The 24,912-nt window shown below is 63.5% G+C and overlaps 1 protein-coding gene across 4 annotated transcripts; it reads right to left on the minus strand.

Moving 5' to 3' along the window:
• Nucleotides 1-23,449, minus strand: SMTN (smoothelin). 4 transcript variants are annotated; one of them, XM_037375231.1, is made up of 21 exons: nucleotides 23,261-23,449; nucleotides 17,672-17,832; nucleotides 17,358-17,451; nucleotides 17,135-17,213; nucleotides 16,706-17,043; nucleotides 14,882-14,984; nucleotides 14,397-14,635; nucleotides 14,178-14,250; nucleotides 12,757-12,855; nucleotides 11,913-12,293; nucleotides 10,685-10,779; nucleotides 7,198-7,356; nucleotides 7,030-7,105; nucleotides 6,588-6,752; nucleotides 5,967-6,029; nucleotides 5,737-5,800; nucleotides 5,243-5,413; nucleotides 5,044-5,167; nucleotides 4,820-4,971; nucleotides 3,347-3,518; nucleotides 1-940 (listed from the first exon to the last, which is right to left on the minus strand). In XM_037375231.1, the coding sequence occupies exons 1-20, from the start codon at nucleotides 23,309-23,311 to the stop codon at nucleotides 3,374-3,376; spliced, it is 2,832 nt and encodes a 943-aa protein (XP_037231128.1). In that variant the 5' UTR covers nucleotides 23,312-23,449; the 3' UTR covers nucleotides 1-940; nucleotides 3,347-3,373. The 4 variants fall into 4 exon arrangements, with proteins under 4 accessions (XP_037231128.1, XP_037231129.1, XP_037231130.1 ...); XM_037375232.1 differs by having other exon boundaries at nucleotides 1-3,518; nucleotides 12,757-12,852; XM_037375233.1 differs by having other exon boundaries at nucleotides 1-3,518; nucleotides 11,970-12,293.
• Nucleotides 23,450-24,912: the final 1,463 nt, after the last annotated feature.

Here is a 24,912-nt window from a genome sequence, read left to right on the forward strand (position 1 = left end):
TTAACCTACAGAATAAACCTTTATTGTCTGGCTGGTGTTGGTACATGTGTCAACGCAGGTGTAGAGAGGGTGACAGAGCAGGGAGCAGCGCTGAGCACGCGGTGCCAAGCTGGGGAGGTGAGCAGGGGCTGCTGTCCCAGCTCACTCTTTGGGCTCCTTGCTCCCCTGGGATCTCTTACCTCCCCACCTGCTCTCCAGCACATGGGTACTGCAGCCCCCCAGGGTGCATGAGTGCAGTGGGAAGCAGGGTGTCAGCACATGGCCATGAAGCTGTCCCCAGGGAGGTGGCACCAAGCAGGGCCAGCTGTGGGGAGAGGGACTTCCTTACAGGGGGCCAAGGAGAACCACTCACAGGTGCGCTACCTGTAGGATGCGCTGTGACACTGGCTGAGGCTCAGCCTTTGACCCATGCCAGCCCTGGGCCCAAGGACACAGCCATGCCTGAGCCTCCCCAGAGACCCAGGGGTGCTGCCCGTGGCACAAACAACTCCTGGAGAACAAATAACTTAACACACTGGAGCACAGGAGGCAAGCCAAGCTGAGGAGCATCCCTGGCAGTGCCAGCCTTGCCCTGCCTTGTCCTGCCCACAGGGTCAGGCCACAGCCAGCGAGGGCAGAGGGAGCTTCAGCAAGGCAGAGGCATGGGGTTGCCCCAGTGGCAGAGCCCACCCCTCCACCCCCCCCCAGCGCTGGTACTGTGGCCCCCCAGGACCCTCCCAGGGCAGGCAGCTCCCCACCTGCTGGCAACCCTGAGGGCAGGGGGCAGCAGGATGGCAGGCAGGGCAGGCTCTAGCACTCTTTCTGCCGCATGCGCAACTCATGGCGACGCAGGTGGTTGTAGAGGGACTGCACATAGGTGAAGACGCACTTGGAGTCCGGCTTCTTCCCCATGATCATCATGTCTTCCACCTCCACCAGGGGCACGCAGTCCACCAGCGTCCTGCAGAGACGCAGCCCTCAGCACGGCCCTGGGCGGGCTGCCCTGCTGCAGGGACTGGGATAGGGGACTCACGCTGCCCAGGGCCTGCTGGTACTGAGCACTTCTGCCCTCAGTCCTGGTCAGCTCCTGCCCAGCCCTTGGCACCCACAGTCCAGGGAAGAGCACATGCTGCCTGCAACAGGGGCTGCCTGCATTTCTTGCCACCCTTGGTGCTCTCTGCCCCAGCTCTTGGTGCTGGCAGTCACCCACTACTGCTCAGGCTGTGCCCACCATCCTCCTCCTCCAGCTGATGCCAGTGCATTGCAGGGAGAAACCTGCCTGCCTGCTGGCATACATCCGTGCTGTGGCCCCAACACAAACCCCACTAGCTGGTCCAGGGAAGGACAAGGGGGGTCACAGTCACATGCTGCCCATCACTCCTGCTGCAAGCCCCAGCCCTGCTCTCCTGCATCCCGTCAGCCTACCAGCCCAGTTCCCATTCTCATCCTGGACCAGAGCCTGGGGGGGGTGCCTGCCCCAAGCACAGGATAGCACCACTGGCAGGCTGGGCACTGCCCAGGTTCGACCAGCTCAGTGGTGGCCTGTGCCTACCAGCTTCCAGTGCTAGGGTCTAGCCAGGGCCATGGCCAGCAGGTGCCAACCGTGGGGGGCCCTGACAGAGCAGCCATGGCTGCCCCCCGATCCCGGCAGCCTCTGGGCTCTGCAGTCACCCCTTCAGCAGAATGGCAGCCCTGCCCTCACTCTGCCTGCACCACCAACTCAGTGTCCTGGGCTACACATGCCATCTCTCCCCCAACTTGAGGGAGCTGCCAGCACAGCTTGGGTAGTCACTGCTACAGCCCAAGCGGGCATGGAAGGGAACTGGCCACCTCCATCCACCAAACTGGCCCTACCACCTTTCTGCTGGGGGCTAGTGGTAGTGGGGGTCCACAAGCTACCCTGCCACTGCTGCCACCCCTCCAACCCGGGTGCCTGCACCCCTGCCAGGCTGTGTGGCAGGTGTCAGCACCTATCAGGGGACAGACAGCACCAGAGCATCCCAGGCCGCTGTTGCCAAAAATGGCTGATGCAGCTCTAAGTGCTTGGGGCAGGGGCTGTGCCAGCACCTGGGGGCTGCTTGGCTCAAACTGGCAGCCCCCACTGATACCATGGCTGGTGCAGCTGCCACCCTCTGGCAGGGGCTCCGCCTCAGTGACAGGGTGGACTGGGCAGCTCTGAGCGCAAACAGGATCAGAAACCCAGGCTGCCACCCACCACCACCACATCCCCACAAGCCCTCTTCCCTGTCTCCCCAGGCTGCAGTAACCCCGCTGCACACCTTGGCCCTCCAGCACAGCCCACCCAACTGCACAGCTGAGGAGGAACCCTCCACAGCAGGTGCCAGCCCCCTGGGGAGCACCAGGTCCAAGGAGAGCACCCCAGCCTAGGGCTCTGCTGGGACCCTGCTCCTGTGCCCCACTGTCCCAGCTTTCCCACAGGGCCCCTGTTGCACTGAAGTTGATGGGCTCTGAGCCCACAGCCTGGTTGGCCCTGGCCCCACCTCGTGATTTGGCTGCCCTGAGAAGGCGGGAGGCTGTGTTCAGGGCCTTAGGAAAGCCCCCGCCTGAGCTCTAGAGGCCCCCTGCCAGCCCTGACTCAGGGAGTGATGGCAAAGCAACAGCAGCGCAAGGAGAGCGGCTCTGTCCTTATAAAGCCAGCATTTGGGCCCCGGTGTGCTGGTGCTGCGTGGAGCCCAGGGGAGCAATGGCTCCAGCGCCAGCTAGGATGCCCCTGAAGACAGACACAAACACTGCAAGACGAGGCAGGACCCAAGCCTTGAGTCACACTTTCCAGGCTCCCTGCTCCTGCCCATATATGAGCAGGCAGCACCGTGTGGGCAGGTCACCATCACCCATGCCTGGCCCTGCAGCAGCAGCTGCCGCTCCCCTCCCGCAGCCAGGGCTGGCAGCCCGCACACACCCCAGGGTGGGGGCAAGGAGGCAGCAAGTGCAAGCAATGATGCCAGGGCATCCTGGGGAGGGGCTCACTCACACCCAGGCAGCACAGCTCAGGCTGCTGCAGAGCACCCAGAGCGGCATCCCCCACAGCTAATCCCCTGGGTCAGGCTCAGCCAACGGGGAGGAAGAAGCCACAGCAGCACTGCTCCTGCTAGCGCTCTCCCTGTGGCTACAGAGCCAACAGCCCCGCAGGGTGACACAGCCCCCCCCTTCCCCAAATCCCCATGGGCGCTATTCTGGAACCTCTACCCCTCTCCTGACAACACCTTGGCCTCACTGGTTGACACCGCCAGGACTCACCCCTCACCCACCGGCATCCCCCAGCCTCTTGCCCCAGCTGCAGCAGCTGCTCCCTGACCAAGCAGCAGCTCTGAGGCACGGGGAGATATTTGGAGGGGAAGGTTCTCACCATCGCTCCCAGGGGGGTGAAAATGGGCTACGACTTTTTGGTTTTTACCAGCCCCTTCTGGACCAGGCAGCGATAGAATTCCTGAATGTATGTGTACACACACTTCCAATCTGGCTCGCGCATCCGGACCATGTCCTCCACGTCCAGCAACTGTGGACAGTCCGCGTGCTTCCTGGGGGCAGGGAGAGAGAGGGGCAAGCCAGTGACCGCAGCCCAGTCGGGGAGGGGAGGAAGAGAGAAAACAAGAGACACAGATCAATGCAGTTCCCGTCCCTCCCCCGGGCAGATGCTGCTCTGCTCTTGCATGCTCTGGGGTGCGCAATGCAGGGGCAGGAGGGCTCCAGGCACCGCCACGCCAAGGCCATTCAGTGAGATTGGGGGGGCACAAGCAAGGGAGGGGGAGGGCGGGTGAGCAGCGTGGAGAGGCGTGAGGTCCAGAGAGAAGGACAGACAAAGGCAGAGGAGGAGTGAAGTGTCTGGTGCGCCAGGTGCTCAGGGAGCGGGTTCCAGAGCAGAGTGGCGCTCTATATAGCCCCTATATAGACCTGCTGGGAGGATGGGGTGGCAAGCCCAGTCCTCCTGCCCAGCTCCACTTGGAACCCCACAGCACAGTCCTGGTGCAGGAAGCTCGGGAGAAGACGCTCACAAGAGCTGGAGGAGGAGGAGGGACAAGAGGGCACCTGGCTTCCAGGCCGGAGGGATCAACGGCGCTCTCAAGTCCATGCCAGGTTCCCCAATTAAGGCAAAAAGTCCATTATCGGGAGCACCAAGAGCCAGGCACATGGCCCCTTCTTGCTCCACTGAACAGCACCACAGCACCCAGGGAGCTTGCAGGAGCTCCCAGCTCACACCACCACCCTGGGCACCGGCTAGGTTGGGATCCCCACCTGCCCAGCCCTGCCCCTGGGCAGGGTGCAGGAGGGGAGGAGGAGTGGGGGGGAGAGAGACAGAAGGAAGGAGAGAGGGGCTGGCTGCCAGCCCTCCAGCTGGATGCGCTCCCATCTCTCAGCACCCAGGAAAACCAGAAGCAAAAGGGGAAGGGAAGAGACTGAAGAAGCTGCAACGGCATTTGAGCCCCTACAACTGCAAAGGGAGGCACCTAGTACAAACAAACCCCACTCCCCAGGGGCTGTGGTCCCACACCCGGCACCCCAGGAGGGGATGTACTGCCTGTGGCTGGGTGGGCTTGGGAGACTGCTGCCCTGCCTTTGGGTGGTTGCTCTGCCCCACACCCAGGAAGCCCAGACCCCCATGCCCACCCTTGCCACCCAACTGGGCTGCACTGGCCTCGTGGCCCTGTCCACATAGCCACTGCTTTCCCATGGTGTCCAAACCCTGGTGCACAACACAAAGGGAGCAATACTGATGGGCACCCACCTCCAGCACCATCACCCTGCCCGTGCCCCTCCCTCACCCTGGGCAATGAGCAGGAGAGCTGCCCCAAGCCTGTGTGACTGCACAAGAGCTACATACTCTGCGGAGGAGAAGGCCACCTCAAAGTTGTGGCGGCGGTTCTGGGGTGTCAGCTGGCTGTAGTCAAACGCTTCAGGGAAGAAGTTGTGGACCAAGGCGCAGAAGGCCATGCCGTCACTCCAGCTGGACGAGAAGTTCTGGATGTCCACATGCTGCAGGAGCAGGAGAGTTAGTGAGGGGCAGATCGACCGGCCCCGGGGAGGGGGACTGAAGGTGGCACTCACCTCATAGCCCCGGGTCTTGGCTCTGCACCAGTCCAGCAACATCTGCTTGATGCTGTTGGCATTGGGCACGCCAAAGCTGGAGGACCGCTGCACAGCGGTACGTGCTGCCACAGGGTTTGGTGAGCTGCAGCAGAAGATGTGGGGTGTTATCTACGTGGCGCTCACTGCCCTGGCTGGCCTGTCCCCAGCCCAGCCTCACCTCCCACCCTCCTTCTGCAGCTTCTCCATCATGGCCTTGCGTGCCTGTGAGGCCGATGTCTTTGGCAGGCTCTGAGCTTTCATCAGCTCCTTCTTCTTCTCAGCCTGACGCCGCTCCAGTGCAGCCAGGCTGCTCTGCCTGGAGGCACTCTCGTCTTCACGGTCGAAGATACTGGGAGAGCAACAGATGAAGTTAAGAGGGGCTGCAGGCAGCCCAGGGAAGGGCATATGGTGGCCTTGGCCCATTGCCAGTCCTAGCACTTTGGAGACCTCCATGTCCCTGGGAGAGAAGGGGGGTGGGCTTAGTGTCCCCGGCTGGCAGACAAGTCTCCAGGCCCGTGGGGACCACTGGAGACAGCGAATGTGCTCCAGTGACCAGGAGCTTTGCAGACATTCCCACACAGGGACACTGCAAGCTGGGCAGAGAGGGTTTGTGCAAGCAGATGGCTGACAGGGACCATTTGGGGCTGGTTCTGGGGAGGCACCACCACTCACCTGCCAGTCTTCTTGGAAGAGGAGCTGTAGGATGATTTGGTTTGAACAAACGTGCTGTTGCCACCTATAGAGAGAGAAAGAGAGAGGCCTTGGGAGGGAGCCAACGGAGGCAGCACCAGGCAGGTGTGGGGGCTCTTCCCATGCCACAGGCAGCGACAGCTCAGCAGCAGTAGTGCCCCTGAGGTTACACCCCGAGGATGCCACAGGGAAAGGGCAGCAAAAGCTCTTACCATCTGATCTCTTCACGTAACTTGACTCCATGGTTGTGGTACGGGAGGTCTTGGTGCCATCATCTGCAGGGGGCAAGGCTATGGGATCAGCTGGGGCAGGGGGGCATCAGTACTCATTGACACCCACTGCTGCCCAGCACCCTCACATCAACGTAGTGCAACAGGGAGAAGTCCCACCAGGGTAGACAGAGGGGTACAGTTGGCACAGGCCCCGCCAGGCAGAGCAAGGAGCAGGGAGCTGGAGCATCCTTCAGCTCCCTACAGTGACTCTTGGCTTGAGCCACCCAGAGACTGGGAGAGCAAAGGTGTAGGGGACCAAGGTGCAGACAAGGCTCCTGCTACCCCAAGAGGATGGAGGATCAGGTGGGAAGAACCAGAGCAGATCCCTTAAAAGTTCCCCAGGCAGGCTCTGGACAAGCCAGAAGAGATACAGCAAAACACAGCCCTCAACCACGGTCCTACTTCTAGCACAGTCAAGCCAGACCCAGGACAAGCAGCAAAAGTAGCAGAGAGAAGCTGAGATGGTAGAGCACCAGGAAAGACTCTGCATGGCCTCCCGAAGGGCCAGCACACCAGCCATGCTGGGCAAGCAAACCCTGTGCCCCCCAGCCCAGCCCATACTAGACTGGACGAGACGCTCTGTCTTGGTGACGGTGCTGCGCGCCGAGCCATCGGCTGACTGTGTGCTCTGCGTGGTGGTGGTCTCTGTGGCATGGCCAGTCCTCCCTGCTGTAGCCTGGTTCCTCATCTCCTGCAGCTGCTGGTCCCGCTCCTTCTCCCGCTGGTCTGCAAAGGCAGGTAGGAGATGGTATCAGCAGTGAGAAGCAAGGGGGGTGGGCACAGTCCCTGCCACACCAGGGGTCCTGCCAGCTGCTGCCAGTCCACAACCAGTTCATAGGAAGGATGATGCCTTCAGCCTGGCACAACCAGGGATGCAGCAGAAGACTCAACACACCCTCCTGCTTCACCACAGCTGAATAGCCCTGCTCGAGCACCCTGCCAGCTTTACCTACAATGCCATTGCCAGAGACCCAACTTCTGCTGGGTTCACCATACTAAGTACCTCGCTTGCGCTGGCGCAGCTCCCGCATGGCATTTCGGATCAGTCGCCGCTCCTCAAAGTCTGTTGTCTGATCCAGCTGCAGGAGGAGGAGGTGGTCAGCATCACCCCTCTGCCACCAGCTCAGGGTCCCACCGCCTTCCCCCAGGAGCCCAGTGGCAGAGGAGGTACCATCTTATCCAGAACATCCTCATCCTCGATCCTGTTCAGCTCCTCGATGTTCAGCTTACGCCTTCTCTCCAGCTCCCTCACTTGGACCTTCTCCATGCCATTGGGCAGCTCTGGCTCCAGCCTTGGTGCCTGGGGCTGCTCCACCACCTCTGGCTCCATCTACAAGGATAGGACTGTGCAACTGAACCTGCACCAGCTTGGCCACCCTGCACGCAGCTCAGGGTCCAGGGTCCCCATCACCCTGACACTTGCCCAGTGCCGCTTGCAGCAGTGACCCTGGAGAAGACATGCCACATGCGACAAAACAGCTCACAGCCAGTGGGGTACCATGGGCAACTGCAGCGACCAGGATAGGCAGGGAAATGCAATGTGCCCCCCTGCAGCACTGCCTGCCCCAGGAGGGCATGACAGTGTCTGACCTGCTCCCAGTCTGGTTGCTTAAACATCCCCAGATACTCCCCACACCCCATCACCACAGCCGCCGGGGCCCTCCAGCAGGCAGGGTCTGCTCTGGTGCTGCAGGCTGGGCAGCACCTGGTGCCCAGCAGCAGGAAAGGTGCTGGCAAGGCCAGTGTGTGCTGTCAGCGGCACAAGGGATTTCCAGGGAATTAAGGGACTTAGCAGAGAAAAGATCTTGCGCAGGAGATCAAGAGCCTCCCCCGTGTCCCTGCTCAGGATCTAGGCCAGCTTGGCCCCTAACAGAGCAAAGCCAGGACACCAAGTCCTTTTCAGCACGACCCCCCAGCAATGCACAGCAGGCAGTGGGCCAGGCCCGGAATAGGGCACGGAGGCAGCAGAGAGGAGGTGCCAGCATGGGACTGGAGCAACCCTGCCACGCACCTGGCCCCATCCTCTGTCCTGCTGCCCTGGCTCTGCATCTGGTCCACCACAAAGCTGCTGGCCGGTGACACTGGCCATGTGCCACCACCTGCACCTCACCATTGCTGTGTGCGGGCAGGGGTGGGACAGCTGCGGGAAGCCCGCCTGCCGGGCCAGCGTGCCAGCAGCACAGAACAGGTGGGTGCCGTTTGCAGCAAGCCCAAATGGCAGCAGATCCCAGTGACACTGCATCACCATGCACCGCAGCCACAGTTCCACCTTGTGCCAGCAGCTTCACCTTGGCTCCAGGCACCCTCAGGACCCCTACGGGCCGGTGCCAGCCTCTCACCCCCCTGCCAGGCGCTGCCGTGGGGCAGAGCTGCCTGCACTCACGCCACTGTTGCTCTGGGAGAGGTGTGGGGCCGATTGCTGGCGCATGCTGGAAAAAGCAGGCGGATGAGCCACGGGGTCACCAGGCTCCTCAATGCCCTCAAAGGATGTGCAAGGGTCCAGTGCTTCCAGGAAGAGGGTGCTGAGGTCCTCCCCGGGGGGCTCCTGCAGCCGCAGCCACAGCACCAGCAGGTCGAGGCGGTGGCTCAGGCGTGCCAGCTCTGCCCGCAGCTCCAGGTGCTCCTCCTCCAGCGCCCGCAGCGCCAGCACCAGAGGCTGCACCCGCCACAGCACCTGCTCCAGCTGCCCCTCCACCACCACCCAGAAAGCCCCCAGCTCCTGCCGCAGCTCCACCAGCTCAGCCGCTCTGGCCTGCGCCAGCCTCTCCAGGCTAACCCCTGGCATGGCAGCAGTGCCGGTCCAGCAGGCGTTGTGGCAAGCCCCTCAGCTGTCCTCCACCCTTTATAGGGGCTCTGGGTGCACCACCCCCATCTGGAGGCCGGCACAGCAGGGCTCCACGCCTGCTGGGCTATTCTTGTCACAGTGGCTGGGGGTCCTGTGCAGGGGTACCGAGGCAGGCACAGACACTTGGCAGCATTTCCAGCCCTGGAGCCAGGTGGCTCAGTGAGGGGGAGCCCTGACAAGCGGCCCCCCCAGCCCCAGACGGCTGCCAGTGCCCCCGAGTGCCAGCTTAGCATGGCCGGGGGGCACAGCACATGGGTTAGAGCCCCCATGTGGGATCAGCCCAAGGCCATCATTGTGTCGGATGTGCTCCAGGGCTGGGGACCACTCACGCCATGTGCGCTTTCGTCCGAGCACCCTCCTGCTCCTGGCTTGCATCACCCACAACACACCAACATCTCCAGCCCCAAGCTGGCGCCAGGGCCCCAGCCACGATTTTTGGGGGCCTCCATCCCATTCCCCCTGTGCTGCCTGATGAGTACCCCAGGGGTGCAGATCCCTGCACAATGGGCACAGGCAGCACCCCACCAGTGAGAGGACATGCCGCAGCAGTCACTGTCCCCAGATCCCACACCCCGCTGGTCCCTCTGACCAAGCCCTACCTGGCAGGGCTGCCAGCACCACTACCGCTGCTGCTGCCGCCTCCTCGTCCTCCCTGCCCACTGGGATCACACCTGGAGGCTGTGTCTCCCGCTGGGCAGCTGATGGGTCCCAATGCCCCCACCCCACCAGGCAGCACCGCTAATACCTTAATGAGAGCTGACGGGCTGCTCAGGCCAAGCCTGCCCAAGCACATTAATGAGGGGAAGTCACCCTCTGCAGGCAGCGAGCTGCCCGCAGGCAGCAGGGCCTGCCAATTAGTGCAGGCAGCACTTGAAAGCAGCCTTGCCAGGCTGTGGGTGCTACCTGCTTCATGCCAGTAAGGGCTGAGCCGAGGACGGAGCAAGACAGCGGAGCCAGGGCTACCAGTGGTGCCATGCCACTGGCAATGTCACGTAGGTAGAGGCAGCTGGGAGAGCCAAGCGCATGCAGGGCCACAAGCAAGGCAGCGCTGCACTTGACATCCCTGCTCCTGCCAAGGCTGCATGCATGAGCGCCTCGCATTACCCTAGATGGCCAGGAGCAGATAAAAGCACTTGAACGGGGCTGCCTCCCGTGTACACCCAGCTCCGCCACCCAGGGTGGGGGGAGGGCTGCGTGTGCATCCCTCTCCCCCCCCCAAACAGAGCAGAGGGTTTCAGTTTGGGGGTTTTCTTTGTTGTTGTTTTTGTTGGGTTTTTTGGTTGGTGTTTTCTTTTTTTTTCCAGTCACACCCAAGAATCCCACCTGGGCCAGGCGGGCTGGGGCTGCTGCTGACTGCAGTGCAGGAGCAGGCAGGACCCCAGCCCACAGCTCCAGGGTAGATCAGAGACTCTCAGGGAACCTCCCCTGGGGCAGGGACCCCAGCGCCATGACCAAGGTCCATTGCCAGGAGGGAAAATAGAGGGATGGGTGGCAATTGATTTTTCCCCGAGCTGCTCCCACACTAAAGGGTGTTTAAAACAGAGGGAGACCCACAAATGGCTCCCAGCCCACCTCTCCCCCTGGCACCCTGAGAGTCTGCATACATGGCACAGTCCAGGGCACTGGGGACTCATGTGGCTAGGACTGTGGGTCTACACATGGACCTCAGGGTCTCTTTGTAAAAAGGAAAACAGGCACAGCCTCTGGACTGTACCACCAGTGCCAACCCACCCAACCTAGTCACTGCTCCCCACCCCAAGCCCAGAAGCCCCCAAGTATGAGCCCATGGCACCCAGCCCTTCTGGGCACTCACCTTGGTGACATTGCTGCTGATGCTGCAGAGGCTGCTGACGCTGCTGGGGACAGTGGTGATGCGGATAGGGGTGCTGCGCAGCCCCAGGGTCACCTCTACAAGAGGAGCAAGAGGCACACAGGGTTTGCTGCAGCCCCAGCCTGGCAGGTTCAGCTCCACACCTGAGGAGCGGCTCTGGACAGGCTGCCTGGCTGCAGCACGCACCCTGCCTCAGCAGTGGGCATTGAACTCTGGCACAGGGGAAGGGCTCAGAGTACAACCAAGGGACAAGGAAACCAGGCCACTTTCCCACCCTGGCTCATCCTCCTCCCCCCATGAAAGGGTACTTTCCAGTGCTCCAGCTGGAGCCAAGACCCCCTTGGTGCAAGGGATGGGCCCAGCATCCTGAGCCAGCCACATCCACAGGCAGGCAGGGCCAGATCAGACACTGCGCAGCAGCAGGGGTGGGACAGTGCAGGACAGCATGGAATTCCCTGGACCAGCAGGTCAGTGGGGACAGTGGATGGGGCAGGCCTGCAGGGGTTGGGCAGGGGGCTGGGAAAGGACCCAGAGCATGAATGTGGCAGGAGAGCAGGGAGAGTGACAGGCTGCAGGGCCAGTACTGAGATGCCCCGAGCAGGCTGAGTGTCCCTGCCAAAGGGTGAGGGCTGCCAGGCACACTTCTGCCCATGGTCCCTGCTCTTCTGGCAGTGCAGATGCTCAGCCTCCAGCACCCAAATGCCAGCGCTTCTGCTCACATGTCCCATCAATGCCTGCCTGGCCTATCACTACCCAACCTGCTCATTGCTGCTCATCTCCCTGCTGGTCTCCACCTGCTCACTGGTGCCTGCTGCTCTGCCAGTGCCCAACTGCCCACTGGCACCCATTTGCTCCACTGCCCACATCATCCTGCTGGGAGCACTGTCCCACATTGCTTATGGCTCTGCCAGTGTCCACCTGCCTGCTGTTGCCCACTGTCCCTATGGTGCCTGCCTCCCAAATGTGGGCCCACCTGCCCACCTTTCCCAGTCCTACCTCCCTGAATGATGCCACTCAGGCCCGCCATCCCTACGGTGCACCGCTGCGCAGCTCATCTTCCCCACCCCGTCCTCAGAACAGGGGCTCTCTGCCCCTGCCACCCACCCTGGCTGTCTCCCGAGGGACACCACCTGCCTGCACCACCCCGTCTCCCCCGCCCCACCCACCCACCCGGTGCCCCAGCCGCTGGTCGCCCCTGCACAGTGCCCACCTGCCCGCTGGCTGCCGGGGGTGCCCCTGCCGCTGGTCGCCCCTGCACGGTGCCCACCTGCCCGCTGGCTGCCGGGGGTGGCCACGACGCAGGGTGCGAGGGGCCGCACGCGCCCATCCTTGATCTCGATGGTGAAGCAGGTCTTCATGCCGTCGAGGCCGGGGCGAGGACTGGCAGAGACCGTGGCCGGACGCCGCTCTGCGCCTCCGCCGCCGCTGCCCCGCGCGTTTTGAGCGGTCCCCGGCGGTGCCGTGCGGGGCCCCCGCTGCCATTGGCCGGGCCCGGCCCGCCCCCCCGCGCCGCCCGCCCCCGCCGGGGTGAAGCGCTGGGCGCGTTCCCGCACCGAGGCGGCCCGCGGCAGGGACGCGGCGGGGCTGGGCTCTGGGGGGGGGGGGGGGGGGGGGGGGGAACGGACACGGGACAAGCATGGTGGGGTCACCGGTGGTGCGGCGACCCCACCAGGCATGCTGCGCCCCTGGGTGCCCAGACCGTGCGTGGGGGCACAACCCCCCTCCAGTGCCCTGCCACCACGCACATGCCTCATGTGCCTCGGTGCTAACGCAATGCATGCTGCCCGCCCCCCCCCCGCCCCCCATGCTGCCCTTCCCTCCAAGCTCCGGCCCCCCTGCTTCCACTGGGGCCTTGGCTGCTTGTGGACACGGGTGGGGAAGGGTGGATGCTGGGGAGGGGAGGGGGGACAGGGGCAAGAAAGCAGGTGGGCAGCCAGCACGGCTCAGCCAGCAGCAACCAGCAGTGTCCTGCCACTGCAGAGCTCCGTGCCTCCCCAGGCTCTCCCACCACTGGGAAGCAGAGAGAGCAGAGGCAGCTCCCACTGGGACCTTACCTGTGCGGCCAGCCAAACGCAGACAGGAGGGCGCTTGCTCCAGCTGGTGAGTGTTCAGGCAGACCGGGGTCCCTGCTACGTCCCGGGTGGTCACTGCTACTTGGGAAGGGCCAGGCCAGATATGCAAGGGGAGCAGAGGGTGAGCAAGGCACAGGGTGCTGTTGCCATCCCTGCCCTCTACCACATCCCCCCTCCAAGTCTCTGGGGCCCCTCTCTCTGTCATCCCACACTCTCCAGAGCATAATGCCAACATCCACCACTGCTCAGAGGCTACCGCGCACCGCAGGCAGCTGGTTCTGCCCTGCAGTGCCAAACTACACTGCAGAGGAGAGCAAGGCAGATGTTGGGGTACCCACACCCCAGCATGTCAGTGAGTGGTACCTGGGGTCTGTGCTGGAAGATTGGGATCGCTCTTGCACCCACCAGGCCCTGGCATAGCAGGGCCAGCCCTGCATTGCCTCTGGAGGGGAAGGTGAGGGGGCCCAGTGGCTCAGCCCCTGCCTGGGGGCACCCAGGGTGCAGGCAGGCACTGAGCAGGCAGTGCTCTGGCCTGGGGCCAGAGTTGCTGATACCCAAGTTTGCAAGGGGCAGGGGGGGCCTCAGCCTCTCCCCAGTACCCAGATTTCAGCCCCTAGGTGAGACAAGGAGAGTCAGATACTGTATGCTTCCCTCTGCCCTGGTGCTGCAGCCCACCACCCACCAGCATCTCCCCAAGGTTTCTGCCTTCCCAGATGACAGCAGCCCCTCAGGGCTTCTTGGAAGAAGGGGATCTCCACCAGCAAGGGTGGCTGCAAGTGGGAACCCTGACCCTGGGGACAAAGAGCTGCCTTCTGGCCCTCCCCCCCCCCACCCTCCTGTTCTCCCAGCACAGCCATGGGGATGGTTTTCCCAGCAGTAGGAAGAGGGCAGCTGCTGGCCACTGTGATCCCTCAAGGCTCCAGGGAGGAGTAAGGTGCTTGGCCCTGGCCTGGCCAGTGAGCATAGCTCCAGGGGGGTCAGGGTCAGCAGACACATGACTCCTAGCCTTATTGGGACAAAGAATGCAAAAGGCCAGGGTTTGCTGCCTGCACGGATTCCCTTTCATGGCCCTGCTGCTGCCCAGCCTGGAGCTGAAGGATTGGTAAACAGCCCGCCTGGCACCCTGCTCTTCCCTGGCACCCTGCTCTTCCGGCACCCAGCTGGGGCAGGCACTGTCACTGCACAGCTGGGTGGCAAATGGCCACTGGCTGTGGATGGCCCTTGGCCTGGCCATGTCCTGCCCTCACATTCCTGTCCCAGTTGCATAGACTTAAATCACATCCCCAGGGCTGACTCCTTTTCCTGCACTGCCGGGATGCATGTGCCACAGGGCAGGGGGGCAGTGGAGGTGGACATGACACAGGCACAGCCCCAGCACTCCCTCCCTGTGGGGCTACACTTACCCACTGATGCCTCCCCACACCTTCTGGTTGGCTCTGGCACCTGACCATGCACCCCAACACCGAGCTGCAGGGACTGAAAGGGGCAAAGCAGTCAGCTGAGGAGAGCACACCCTCCCCCCCAGCCTTCCCTCCCACCACCCGGCTGCCTTCACCTGCAGGGCTGCCAGCCCCTAGTGAAAAAGGCAGTGGCAGCCCTGGACCATGCTGCCAGCTCCGTACCTGGCTGCCAGCACTGGGCTGCTCCACCTGGTGGCTTTGCCCTCCACCAGGCTCCTGGGCTGTGGCAGGGCTGCCGGGTCTCCCTTCCTTCCAAGCTGCCTGGTGCTGCCCCTTGGGCTGGGCTGCATCCAGGGAGCACAGCTGGCCCTGCGCCGGCTCCTTGCCACCATCTTCAGGCTCCAGACCAGGCTCCTGGGCCGGCTGCAGCTCCAGGACCACAAGGGTCCCCAAGACCACAGCTGCAGGAGAGAGAAGAGGCTCTGCATGGGGAGAAGCCTGTGGCTACCTGCAGGACATCCCTGTGGCTACCTGCAGAGCATCCTGGCTCCCATGGCCCCGCCAGGTGCTCAGCTCCCCTGCCCACACCTTTGGGAGATGTGGTACTGCCCTCTCCATCCTCCTGCCCACAGCTGGCCCTGGCACTGCTCCAGCCCCAGGCACGCACCCAAGACAGAGCTTTGGCACTGGCATTCACAGGGACTCACCCTGGGTGCTGGGTTTCTGGGGGTCTCCCGCCTGCTGTCTGCATAGCTCCTGCATCCCAGCTGGGACATTCTCCCGCTCCACCATGTCATCTTGCCTGTGGGCCTGGGAAAAAGCAGGGTGTGAGCGGGGCCAGCCCCACTCTGGTCTCTAACCAGGTCACCCTGTCCCACCCCTGCCACCCAGCCAGGGATATGCTGCAGGCCGTGGCCTCTTCCCATGCCACCCAGGTCCCTACTGGCATGTTGCCAGGGATGGACAAACCGCTCCCTGCCCAGGGTTTGCTGCAGGAGGCTGGTAGTGAGACAAGTGTCCCCACACCCTGCTGCCTCCACCAGGCAGGGAGATGCTATATCCACTGAAGTAGGGGCCCAAACCCTGTGCAACCCTACAGCTCCTGGTACTCCTCTGCATGGGGCTGATAAGCACCAGGGCATGGAGCAAGGAGCTGGCTCTGGGGTCCCTCTGTGGCCCCGGCCACAAGTACACCAGCCTTGTCCAGCATGGCTGCCAGGAGGGGAAAACAGACCCTGTCTAGTGCCCCTGAGGCAAGGATCACCCAGTTTTGCATCACCCTGTCCCTGCCCCGCAGCACCAGCAGCTCTGCTCAGCAAATGACGTGATCCTCTGTGCACAGGACCACATGCAGGTGACAGGCATGTCGCCAACATATGCTTGAGCAGGACCAGGCATGGTGTTCTGTTGTCACCAGCCAGACCACAGGGTGCCACAGTCCTGGCTGTGCCAGTGCCTCTAGGAACACTGTGGGCTCCAGGCACCGATGGCCCTGGAGTCAGAGTGAGAGGTTGAGAGCAACCCATACCCTGAAAAAGCACAGGGAAACCAAGACCCAAACCCAGGCACCACTGCAGCTGCCGTTTAAGGGAAATGGCCTTGGGTTTGGATCAATCAGCCAGAGTGCAACAGCCCCGCCAGCTGCTCGGGAGATGTCCCAGCACGGCCAGGACTGGGGGCAACATGCCAGCACATCCGGATGGGGAAGGCAGACAGTGCTGAAAGGTGGCACAGGGCCATGGTCCTCCCTGCAGACACTTGCCATGGCCCCAGGGTAGGCAGAAGTGGAAGCTGGGGTGAATGGAGGCAGATGTGGGGACCTACACCTTCCTGCTTGGCTGTGGTTATAACCAATTCTTCTCCCTTCCCCACCCTCTCCTGCAAAGGGCAACCTCACATGGTGTCCCTGCAGCGATTGCCTACCACCACAAGAGCCACAGTCCCCTGTGGGGTCACCACTGCTGCATAGGAAACCCAGGCATGTGCCATTCCTTTCAGCCCTGCACACCAGCTCAGATTTCCCCCACCCAGAGAGCCCCCACCATGGCTGGTGGGCACCAGCCTTGCTCCAGAGTGAGCCCCAGCACCTCAAGAGCCAGCAGGAACCAGCATGGGGAGGGGGATGGGAGGGATCATGGTTTCTGCCTGTGCAAGGGGATTGATGCAGGCAGCTGCTTGCATGCAGGATGAGTGGCTGACATCTCCAAACAGCACCATTGCCAGAGCCACAGCAGGAAGGGGTGCACCAAGCACACTGAGGGGTCTCACAGACCACTCCCCCACAGCACTCACACCCAGGCTGCATCCTCAGGGAGAAGCCTGGACACCCAGACTTGAGCCCCCAGCTTACCACCACTGCAGCCACACTGGCACAGCCCAGCTGCATCCCCCAGGCCCCCAGCTCCACCTCCCCAGTTCCCTCAGGTGGTGTGCCTGACATGCCTGGGAGTTTGTGCCACAGGCAGGCTGGCACAAGAGCCCAGGGAGGTTTTCAGTAGTTCTATCCCCCCAGCAGCACCCTGCACACTCACCACTGAGCCTTTGGCCTCCTGGGCAGGGGGCTGCTCTGCAGCACCCCTGTGGCCACTGTCTTCTGGCCCAGCCAGCACCGGCTGCTCTGCATCATCCTGCTGGCTGGTGTCCCCACTCCTAGATGTAGCCAGGGGCTCAGCACTGCCCTTGTCATGGCTCTCCCCACTCACATCCAGGGCTGGCAGCTCAGTATCACCCCTCTGGCTGTTCTTCCCACTGTCAGCTAGGGCTGGTGTTTCAGCATCATCCCTCCGGCTGCTTTTTGCATCCCCAGGCACTGCAGGAGGCTCTCTGCTGTCCCTTCGGCTGCTCTGTGTGTTCCCAGCCAGGGTTGCAGCTGGATTGGAAGCAAAGGCAGTGTTTAGGAAGCTGCCCATGTCACAGGCTCACCAGGGCAGCTGCTCTGGGACCCAAGGATGGTGCCTCACCTTCAATCTCCTCAGCCCGCAGCTTGCGGATGGCAGCTCGAATCAGCTTGCGCTCCTCATACTCACCTGCTGCCCGCAGCTGCAAGAAGGAAAGACCCAGGAGAGAAGCAGAGTCAGCCCCGGCACACAGTCAGCCCCGGCACACAGTCAGCCCCGGCACACAGTCAGCCCCGGCACACAGTCAGCCCCGGCACACAGTCAGCCCCGGCACACAGTCGCTCACCAGTTTTGTCAGTTCCTCCACATCAGTGATGGCTTCAAGCTGCTGGGACAAGGCAGCCAGGGCTGCCTGCTGCTTCTCCTCCAGGCACTGGGACCTGCGCAGGGGCGAGAACAGCCAGAAGGGAGCTGCCATGGGTACTCAGAAGCAAAGTCCTCTCGTAGGCAGCCAGCAAATACAGGCAATGGGCACCTCCCACGCACCAAACAGCTTGGCGCCGGGCTGCTCCCACCCACCCAACTCTGTTCAAGCCACAGTGGGGACAACGCTTGGCCCCTGGAGCAAAGTGAGACCCCGGCCCCAGTTCATAAACTCACCGCGGCCAGTTCTCTTTGTCGTCCTGTCGGTGGCTGCCACGCTCTGGGCGGAAGCGTTTGGATGCCAGCGCCTCCTCGTCCCGCTCCAGCTCCTGCCGCTGCAGCTCCCTGATGGCTGAGCGGATGCGGCGCCGCTCAGTCAGGTCCAGCGTTGCCTCCAGCTGGGTGTGACAGGGCAGGGCTCAGCACTGGCACCAGTGGCTGTGGCCCCCCAGTTCAGTCCTGGTACCGCCCTCCGCTGGGCTGCTGTGGCTGCCCACACACCATACAATGGGGCCGTCTGTCTGTCTGGGCCCACGCATACACTGCCCGGCACTGCCTGGCCCTGCAGGGAGCGGGCACAGCTCCCCCCGGGGGGCAGGATGCTGAGACCAGCCATGGCAAAGAGGGGCTGTCATGGTGGCATCCAGACCTCTAGGCATGCGAGGGGCAAGGAGACGGGGCACATGGCATAAATGCCCATTGGTGGTCCATGCAGCCTCCATGGGTTGGTTCGCTGCAGCCCTGCCTCCCAATGCCATCAGCACAGGGATGAGCCGCTCCACGCAAGGTGGGTGAGACAGCAGAGTGGGACAGCAGAGTCTGTTCCCCTCCCACCCCCACAGCCCCCAGGAGGTGTTGATTTGGAGGGTCCCAGCACCCCACTGAGGAGAGGTGCCCCTCACCCCCCCTGCAGCCCTACCTACCCTCACCCAGTACTAGGGGATGGCAGGCAGCTCTCAGAGCCAATCCATGAGCAGGATCTGTCCTAAATCAAAGTCCAACCCTCTGTATGTAGGAAGCGTGGCCACGACCCCCCCTACAGCCCACCCATGAACATCTCATGGGTGCTTCTCAGCCCACACAAGGCCATGTGCCAGGACCTGGCACAGGCACCCTGAGCTGCTTCCCCTCTTCCAGATCAGGTCCCCAGCCCCTGTCCTGCCACAGGCCCAAATGCTTTGAGGGGGCCATGCACAGGCCCCTCCCAAGCTGAAGAGGGGCAGAAGGCAGCCAAATCTGCAGGGAAAGGCCAGCCAGGGCAGGCACAGCCCCACTGTCCTCCCATCATCCTGCTGTGGGACATCAGGACTGAGCCCAGGAGGCAATTTCCCATGGAGCTCATTAAAAATAAACCCTGTGACCCCCAGCAGCTGCTGTCAGCAACAAGCCCCAGCATGCTGGGAGCAGCTGCAGCTACGCCATGGCACAAGAACATCAGACCCCTCCCTCCCAGTCCCACAGGCCACCACCAGGCCACCCATCCGGGCTCTTCAGGTTCCGCTGCAGTGAGAATCCAGGGCTGGTCCCTCAGCTGTACCCAGGCTGAAGAGTGCTGAGGGCCCCAATCCACCACCCACCCACAGAACCCCCCTTCACAGAGCCCCCACAAAGACATTGCCTTTCACCTTGGCTGCTTGGGGTTTGGGGACCAGGGGAGGATATTTCCATCCCAGTGAACCCAGCCCGTGCCAGCCAGGGGCATTATCCTTCCCCAGATGGATGCTTGGCAGGAAACCCTAGCACAGGGGTCCTCAAACTACAGCCCACGGGCCGGATACAGCCCCCCAGGGTCCTCAATGCGGCCCCCAGTATTTACAGACCCCCCCCGCCAGGGGTTGGTGGGGGGAAACGAAGCAGCCGCAGATGACCTCCTGCCACTTCATCCGCACGCCGGCCCCCTGTTTAAAAAGTTTGAGGACCCCTGCCCTAGCAGGATGCTTGGCAGCTGGGACCACCGACCCCTGGGGCAGCTCCTCCATGCCAACCCAGCACTGAAAATGCACGCAACTGCAAGGGCATGCTCCCTCCCACTCTGGCAGCCCCCCCCCCCCCCCCCACTGGCTGGCAGTGCCATCCCTCCCAGCATGCTGCGCCACTTTTCACATCCCACAGCAGCATGTGTCTGCCTCCTGGTCAGAGCTGGGGCTGCAGGCCCCCGAGCTCTTATCCAGAGCTGGCATCTCTGCCAGTGCAAGGGCAAGGAAGCAGCTGGGAAGAGCAGGAGCCACTGCATTGCCAGGGCAGGGGGATGTCAGGAAGGAAACCAGCCCCTTTGTCCACATGGGCCTCCCATTTCCCGTTTGCACTGGGCCTGCCTGCCCAGGGCAGCCGTCTGCACCCTGGGGATGCTGCCACAGGCAGGGATGCTGGCTTCCAGGAGAAAGGCGTAAGATGGGGCCCTTCCTGATCCAGCAGAGACAGTGGACACCCTGGCTGACCGGGAAGCCCAGCTCCACAGTGCACAACAGTGGCAGCAATGGGGGTGGCAGCAATGGGCTGGGGGAGCAACAGAACCCGGTCCAGCCCAAAACAAGGGGCTGGAGGTGGAGGCCCCATGGCAAGCATGGCTCTCCCCACAGCCATGCAAAGGCCTTGAGGACAGAAAAACACTACTCTGTCACATGCTAGGAGGCCAAAGCCCTGGTCCTTCCCTAAATAAGCTGCTGGTGTTGCATGGCTTGTCTCCAGCAGCTGGGTCAGAGCAATGAGGAGGGGGGCAGCAGCTGCAGAAGCCAGAAGTGCAAGGAAGGGGGGGGGGGGGGCGGCAGGCATGATGGGGTACCCACCCCACACATCCCAGAGCAGGGGGAACCCTGGCACCCCCGTGCTACATGACACCTGTCTATCAGCTCCAAGGTCTGCCCTGCACAGGAGGCTCCAGCTGGGACCTGACCTGCACCCAGGTCCTGGAAGTCTTCTCCCCACAGGAGAAATGGCAGCAGAGCAGGAGAAAGAGCCTTGTCCCAAGCCCACGTCAGCAGGGAGCCAGGATGAGGCAAATGAGTGGCTTTGGAGGCTCCATGGCCAGCAGCAAGGGGAAGTGTGCCGGAAACCACAGCTGGATCCAGGGGTGGGGAGGGTCTGAGAGGCCCAACCCTGCTGGCATGGGCAGGCCCAGGGATCAGCACATGCCAGAGCCCCACCAGCCCTGCCCAGCCAACGGCAAATTAGTGGTTATGAGCAAACGCCTGCCTCAGCACACACACAACATGGCTTTGTGAAAAGGGTGCTGGCAAGGCACCCATCAGCTGCTTTCCTGATGATGCTCAAGCAGAGCAGTGTTCAGAGCCCCAGCACAGCTGGCAGATCCTCCAGGAGGGCTAATTACTGCCCTGCATCCATTTGGTTCCCAGAGCAGCTGAGCACAGAGCACTTGGGAAGGCTGGAGCCCGGCCACTGGCAAACTGCTCTGGGAACAGGACCCAGGCACATCAAACACCTCCTGCAGCCCCAGACTTTGCTGTCACTTTTGGAAGGAGCCACAGAGAGTGTGGCTTCCTCCTGAGCAGAGGAAATCAGGAAGGATTGCTGGGTGACAGGGACATAGCAGAGATGCAATGCTCCTTGGGGTCATTGAAGCCTTTCCCAAAGGCCACCAGGTATAAGAAGGGGAGCTCATGGCTGTGACTTTCCCAGCTCAAGCCTGCCCTGTCTCTGCCTGCAAGGGGATTTGCATCCTGCCTGTCTAATTAACCACACTGAGAACTGGAGGGGCTGGGAGAGGCAAGCAGTCCCCAGCCTGGGCCAGCAGAACACAGCCTGGAGCTCGGCACAGCCCTGAGCAAATAATCCCCTGCTTCCAGACACTCAGCTAAGGGCCACCTGGCAGCAGCACCCAACCCACATTGTCCACTGCAGCTCCCCCCCGGGCTCCTCCAGACCTTTGGTCATCTTCATGCTGCATCACAAGTTCATCCCAACTGGTCTCCCCAGGACTGGGGTAGCAGCAGGCAGCTGGGGGGTGAAACCACGTGGATGCCTGTGGGAGGCAGATGGGGGGCAGAGGCTCCCCAGCAGCTCTCAGCCCAGCCACAGTTCTGACAAGGGGGCTGCAGGAACCTGCTCACATCCCCCAGCCTCCTTCCTCCAGGACCCGCAGGGATCTCACATACTGTTGCCAAGGTCTCACTTGCTCTGGGAGAGAGGAGGAGAAGCAACCTGGAGCAGAAGGCTGCAGAGAGCAGAGGGAAAGGGAGGAAGCGGTGGGAGAGGCAGTTTTCCCTTATATGGGCTAATCCTCTTCCAGCTGAGTGGAGCCAAAACCTAACCAGAAAGAAAAATAATTCCTTCCCTGCCTCACGTCATCTTGGAGCAGGCTTTCCCCAGCCCATGCCACAGAGGCACAGGGAGATCCGAGCCATGAGACCGGTGCTCTGGGGACACAAAGCCCCAGTGGGTCAAAGACAAAGCCCTGGGGAGAAGCGGTGCTTGCTGCTCGGGTGAGATCCACCTTTCCAGGCTGCTGGAGACCCAACCGCACTACAGACCTGGCACCCACCCCATCACTGCTCCTGGGGCTCCTTCTCAGTCCAGGAACAGCGGCTGGGACATGACTGAGCTAAAGCACTGGCCGGACAGGGAGAAACCCAGACCACCCATCCCCACACTCCAGGGCCCTCCATTGACCCCAACAGGACCTCACAGAGAGCGGTGGGCTCCTCGGGCCACCACCAACGGGCAGGTCTGCGCACTGCCACCCAGAGCGGGCTGAAGGTGGCCCATCGAGGGGCTCTGGCAGCCCCGTGCAGACCCCCTGCCCATGGCACAGCGCCGCTCCCGCCCCCCGCCCGCGCCGCGGCACCCCGACTCTTTCCTGTTCCCGCAGACGTGCCTTCCCGGCTGACTCAGCTTCCTGCCGCAGCCCTTCCCAGCCGGGCCAGACCACCCCGCGCTCAGCCCCGGCACCCAGCAAGCCCCCTGCCCCGACCCCCGGGGCTGGGGGCAGGCAGCAGGGCTGCCCGAAGCAGGGCAAGCGTTTTGTAGGTCTTGCCGGTGCAAAAGCCCTGACTGAGCAGGTCACAGTCCAGCACCCGGGGTCCCACCTTTGGGACACAAAGGCGCTCGTCTCGTCCCGTCCCCCCCCCCGAGCCTACGCAGCCCCGGCAGCCGCGAGGCCGGGCTCGGCTCTGACTCCCGAAGAAATAAACGGAGCAGGAAAGCGGCTCGACCGTCGCTGCAGCAGCCGCCACACACGGAGATGCTCAGCCACGCGGGCAGGGCACGGGGCGCAGCTGCTGGCACAGGCCAGCCCCGGGCAGCACGGCAGCGGAGAGCCGGGCCAGAGGCAGCCGGCACCGGTAGCGCGGTGAGCTGTTAACGGAGGCGGCCGGAGAGAACGTCCCGGGCGGGAGCCGCCGGCCAAGGGGACGGGGCCAGCACACTCAGATGCAGCCTGAGCGCGGGTGCGAGCGCAGCGCCGAGGCCACCAAGCAGCGGGGCCAGAGCCTGCGGCGTCCCTGGGCAGGACGGGGCCGTGCTAGAGCTGCCCTGCGCCCAGAGCTCCGGCCCAAGACAGCTCGGGCCCCTCCGGTGCTGCTCTCCGGCCCCACCAAGCACTGCGGCGGGTCCTGGCCAGCGGCCCCCGTCATCCCCCAGGCTGAGGGGCGGCGGCAGCTCCGGCACCTACGGAAGGCGCGGCCTGGCCCACGATACGGCTAAGCCTCCGGGGCCAGCCCGGCTGCCAGCCCTGCCCGCGCCCCAGCCAGCCACCGCTCGCCCGGCCTCGACGGGGCGCCGGGCACCGCCGGGCACACTCCGGCCCGTGCCCCCGGGAGCCGCCACGAGCCAGCAAAGGCTGCGGGCAGCCGACCCGCCGCGGGGACTCACCAGCTTCCGCAGCGCTCCCTCGTCCATGCCGAGAAGGTTCTCCTGGGACATCCCGGGGCCGTGTCACCGCTGCCGGCCGGGACTCGGCGGCGAGCCGAGACAACAAAGAGCGCTCGGCTCGGCTCCGCTCGCTTTAGGTCCGGCCCGGGCCGGCCCGCACTCCCCACAGCCCTGCGGCCGCCCGCGGATTCCCGCCAACGCGCCCCGCCCCGCCCGGCGCCCGCCGCCACCATTGGCTCTCCGCGCCGGGCGGGACGGCACGGCCCCACCCCCGCTCCGCCCCCCCGCGCAGGGGTAGCGCCACCCCCGTGGCCGCCGAGAGGGGGTCCGGGCCGGGGTGGGGGGCTCGGGGGGGTCCCGGGCCCGTGCGGCCGGGTCGCCGCACCGGGCACTCCGGGCTTCTCCACACGCAGCCGCGGGTGCACCCCTGTCCGCGCCGGTCCCGTGCGGAGAGCCCGGGCCTGGGCCGGCGCGGGGTCACGGTGCAGCGGACCGCTCCCCCGTCGCTCCCCGTCGCGACAGCGTCCGGCAACACCTGTACGTGCGTGTCGCGCTGCCGGCACGGCGGCCCTGCGCGCGCAGCCCTTCCTGCCGGTGCGGAGGGGCCGGGGGTGGGGGAGGGCGGCCCCCCCAGCCTGGGCCAGCTTGGCAGAGCCTGCAGCCCAGGCCGGCTCCATCCATCCACCCCCCAGTCTATCTGTGCCCCTGCCCGCAGGAGAGGGGGCCGCACCCGCTCGCGAGGTGCCGGGAGGTGGGGGGGGGGGGCGGAGAGCTGCCCTGGGGGAGGCTGCACCATGAGGGGCACCCCTGCACTTCTGAGTGGCTTGCTTTAGCCTTTTCCTGACGCCTCCACAATATTAATTTCCAGGGTACTGCCAGAGCCCCCCACCCTGCAAAAGCTGCTTGGGGACATGGTTGTGTTGCCTTCCATGGTCTGTCCCAGTGCTTGCTTGCACTCAGGAGCTGCTTGCAGTGTCCTCAGCCCTTCCTGGCCCTACACCATCCTGCAGGATGCCGGTTTGGCCCTTGCCTCTCTCAGCCCGACCTCTGCTGCCACTCACTCACAGTGAGCTCCCTCTCCCAGCCAGGGGTGGGAGCAACAGGGGATATAGGGGTTTAGGGCTGTACAGGTATAATATATATGCTCCTCTGGGCAACCATCCAGTCCCAGATGGCAGTGCCATAAGGGTGGCCAAGCCTGTGTGTCAGGGCGAAGGAAGGATCCCGTAGAGACCCTGAGCTCCCCACCTGTGAGGCTGCAGCCCCACTCGGCTTTGTGGGGCTTAGTCTTGTTTCTGGACAAAGGCCAGGAGCACTCCCTGGAAAGGACCAAGCCTGGCTTGCTCCTGCGATCGCCTGGAGGTGGTGTGGGTGCTGCAGAGCAGGCAAGCCGCCACCTGCTTCCAGCTTCTGGGAGAGGGGGCGAGGAGCTGCCTCCCTGCTCTGCCCGGCAGCCTGGAAACCAATGGGCTTCCCCCGAGCAGGTCACTGAGATCCAGTTCACTGCTCTCCTGGGAGTTTCCAGCTCTCTGGAGAGGTGCATGGGATGGAGCAGGACTGCAGCCTCCTCTGCCACGAGGGAAGACCCACCACTGCAGGCCAGAAAAATGGGGTATGGTGGAGGTGCCTAGAGGCTCCAGCAGTTTCCATGC

The sequence above is a fragment of the Falco rusticolus genome, chromosome 1 (assembly GCF_015220075.1).
Source record: "Falco rusticolus isolate bFalRus1 chromosome 1, bFalRus1.pri, whole genome shotgun sequence".
Lineage (NCBI taxonomy): Eukaryota > Metazoa > Chordata > Aves > Falconiformes > Falconidae > Falco > Falco rusticolus.

Coding starts and splice junctions, on each gene's coding strand:
- SMTN (XM_037375231.1), bottom strand. CDS start 23,311: ATGTCCCAGGAGAACCTTCTCGGCATGGACGAGGGAGCGCTGCGGAAG. Junction 14,636..14,881: donor CCAGAAACCCAGCACCCAGG/GTGAGTCCCTGT, acceptor TCTCTCCTGCAG/CTGTGGTCTTGGGGACCCTT. Junction 6,753..7,029: donor GCTGCGCCAGCGCAAGCGAG/GTACTTAGTATG, acceptor CTGCCTTTGCAG/ACCAGCGGGAGAAGGAGCGG.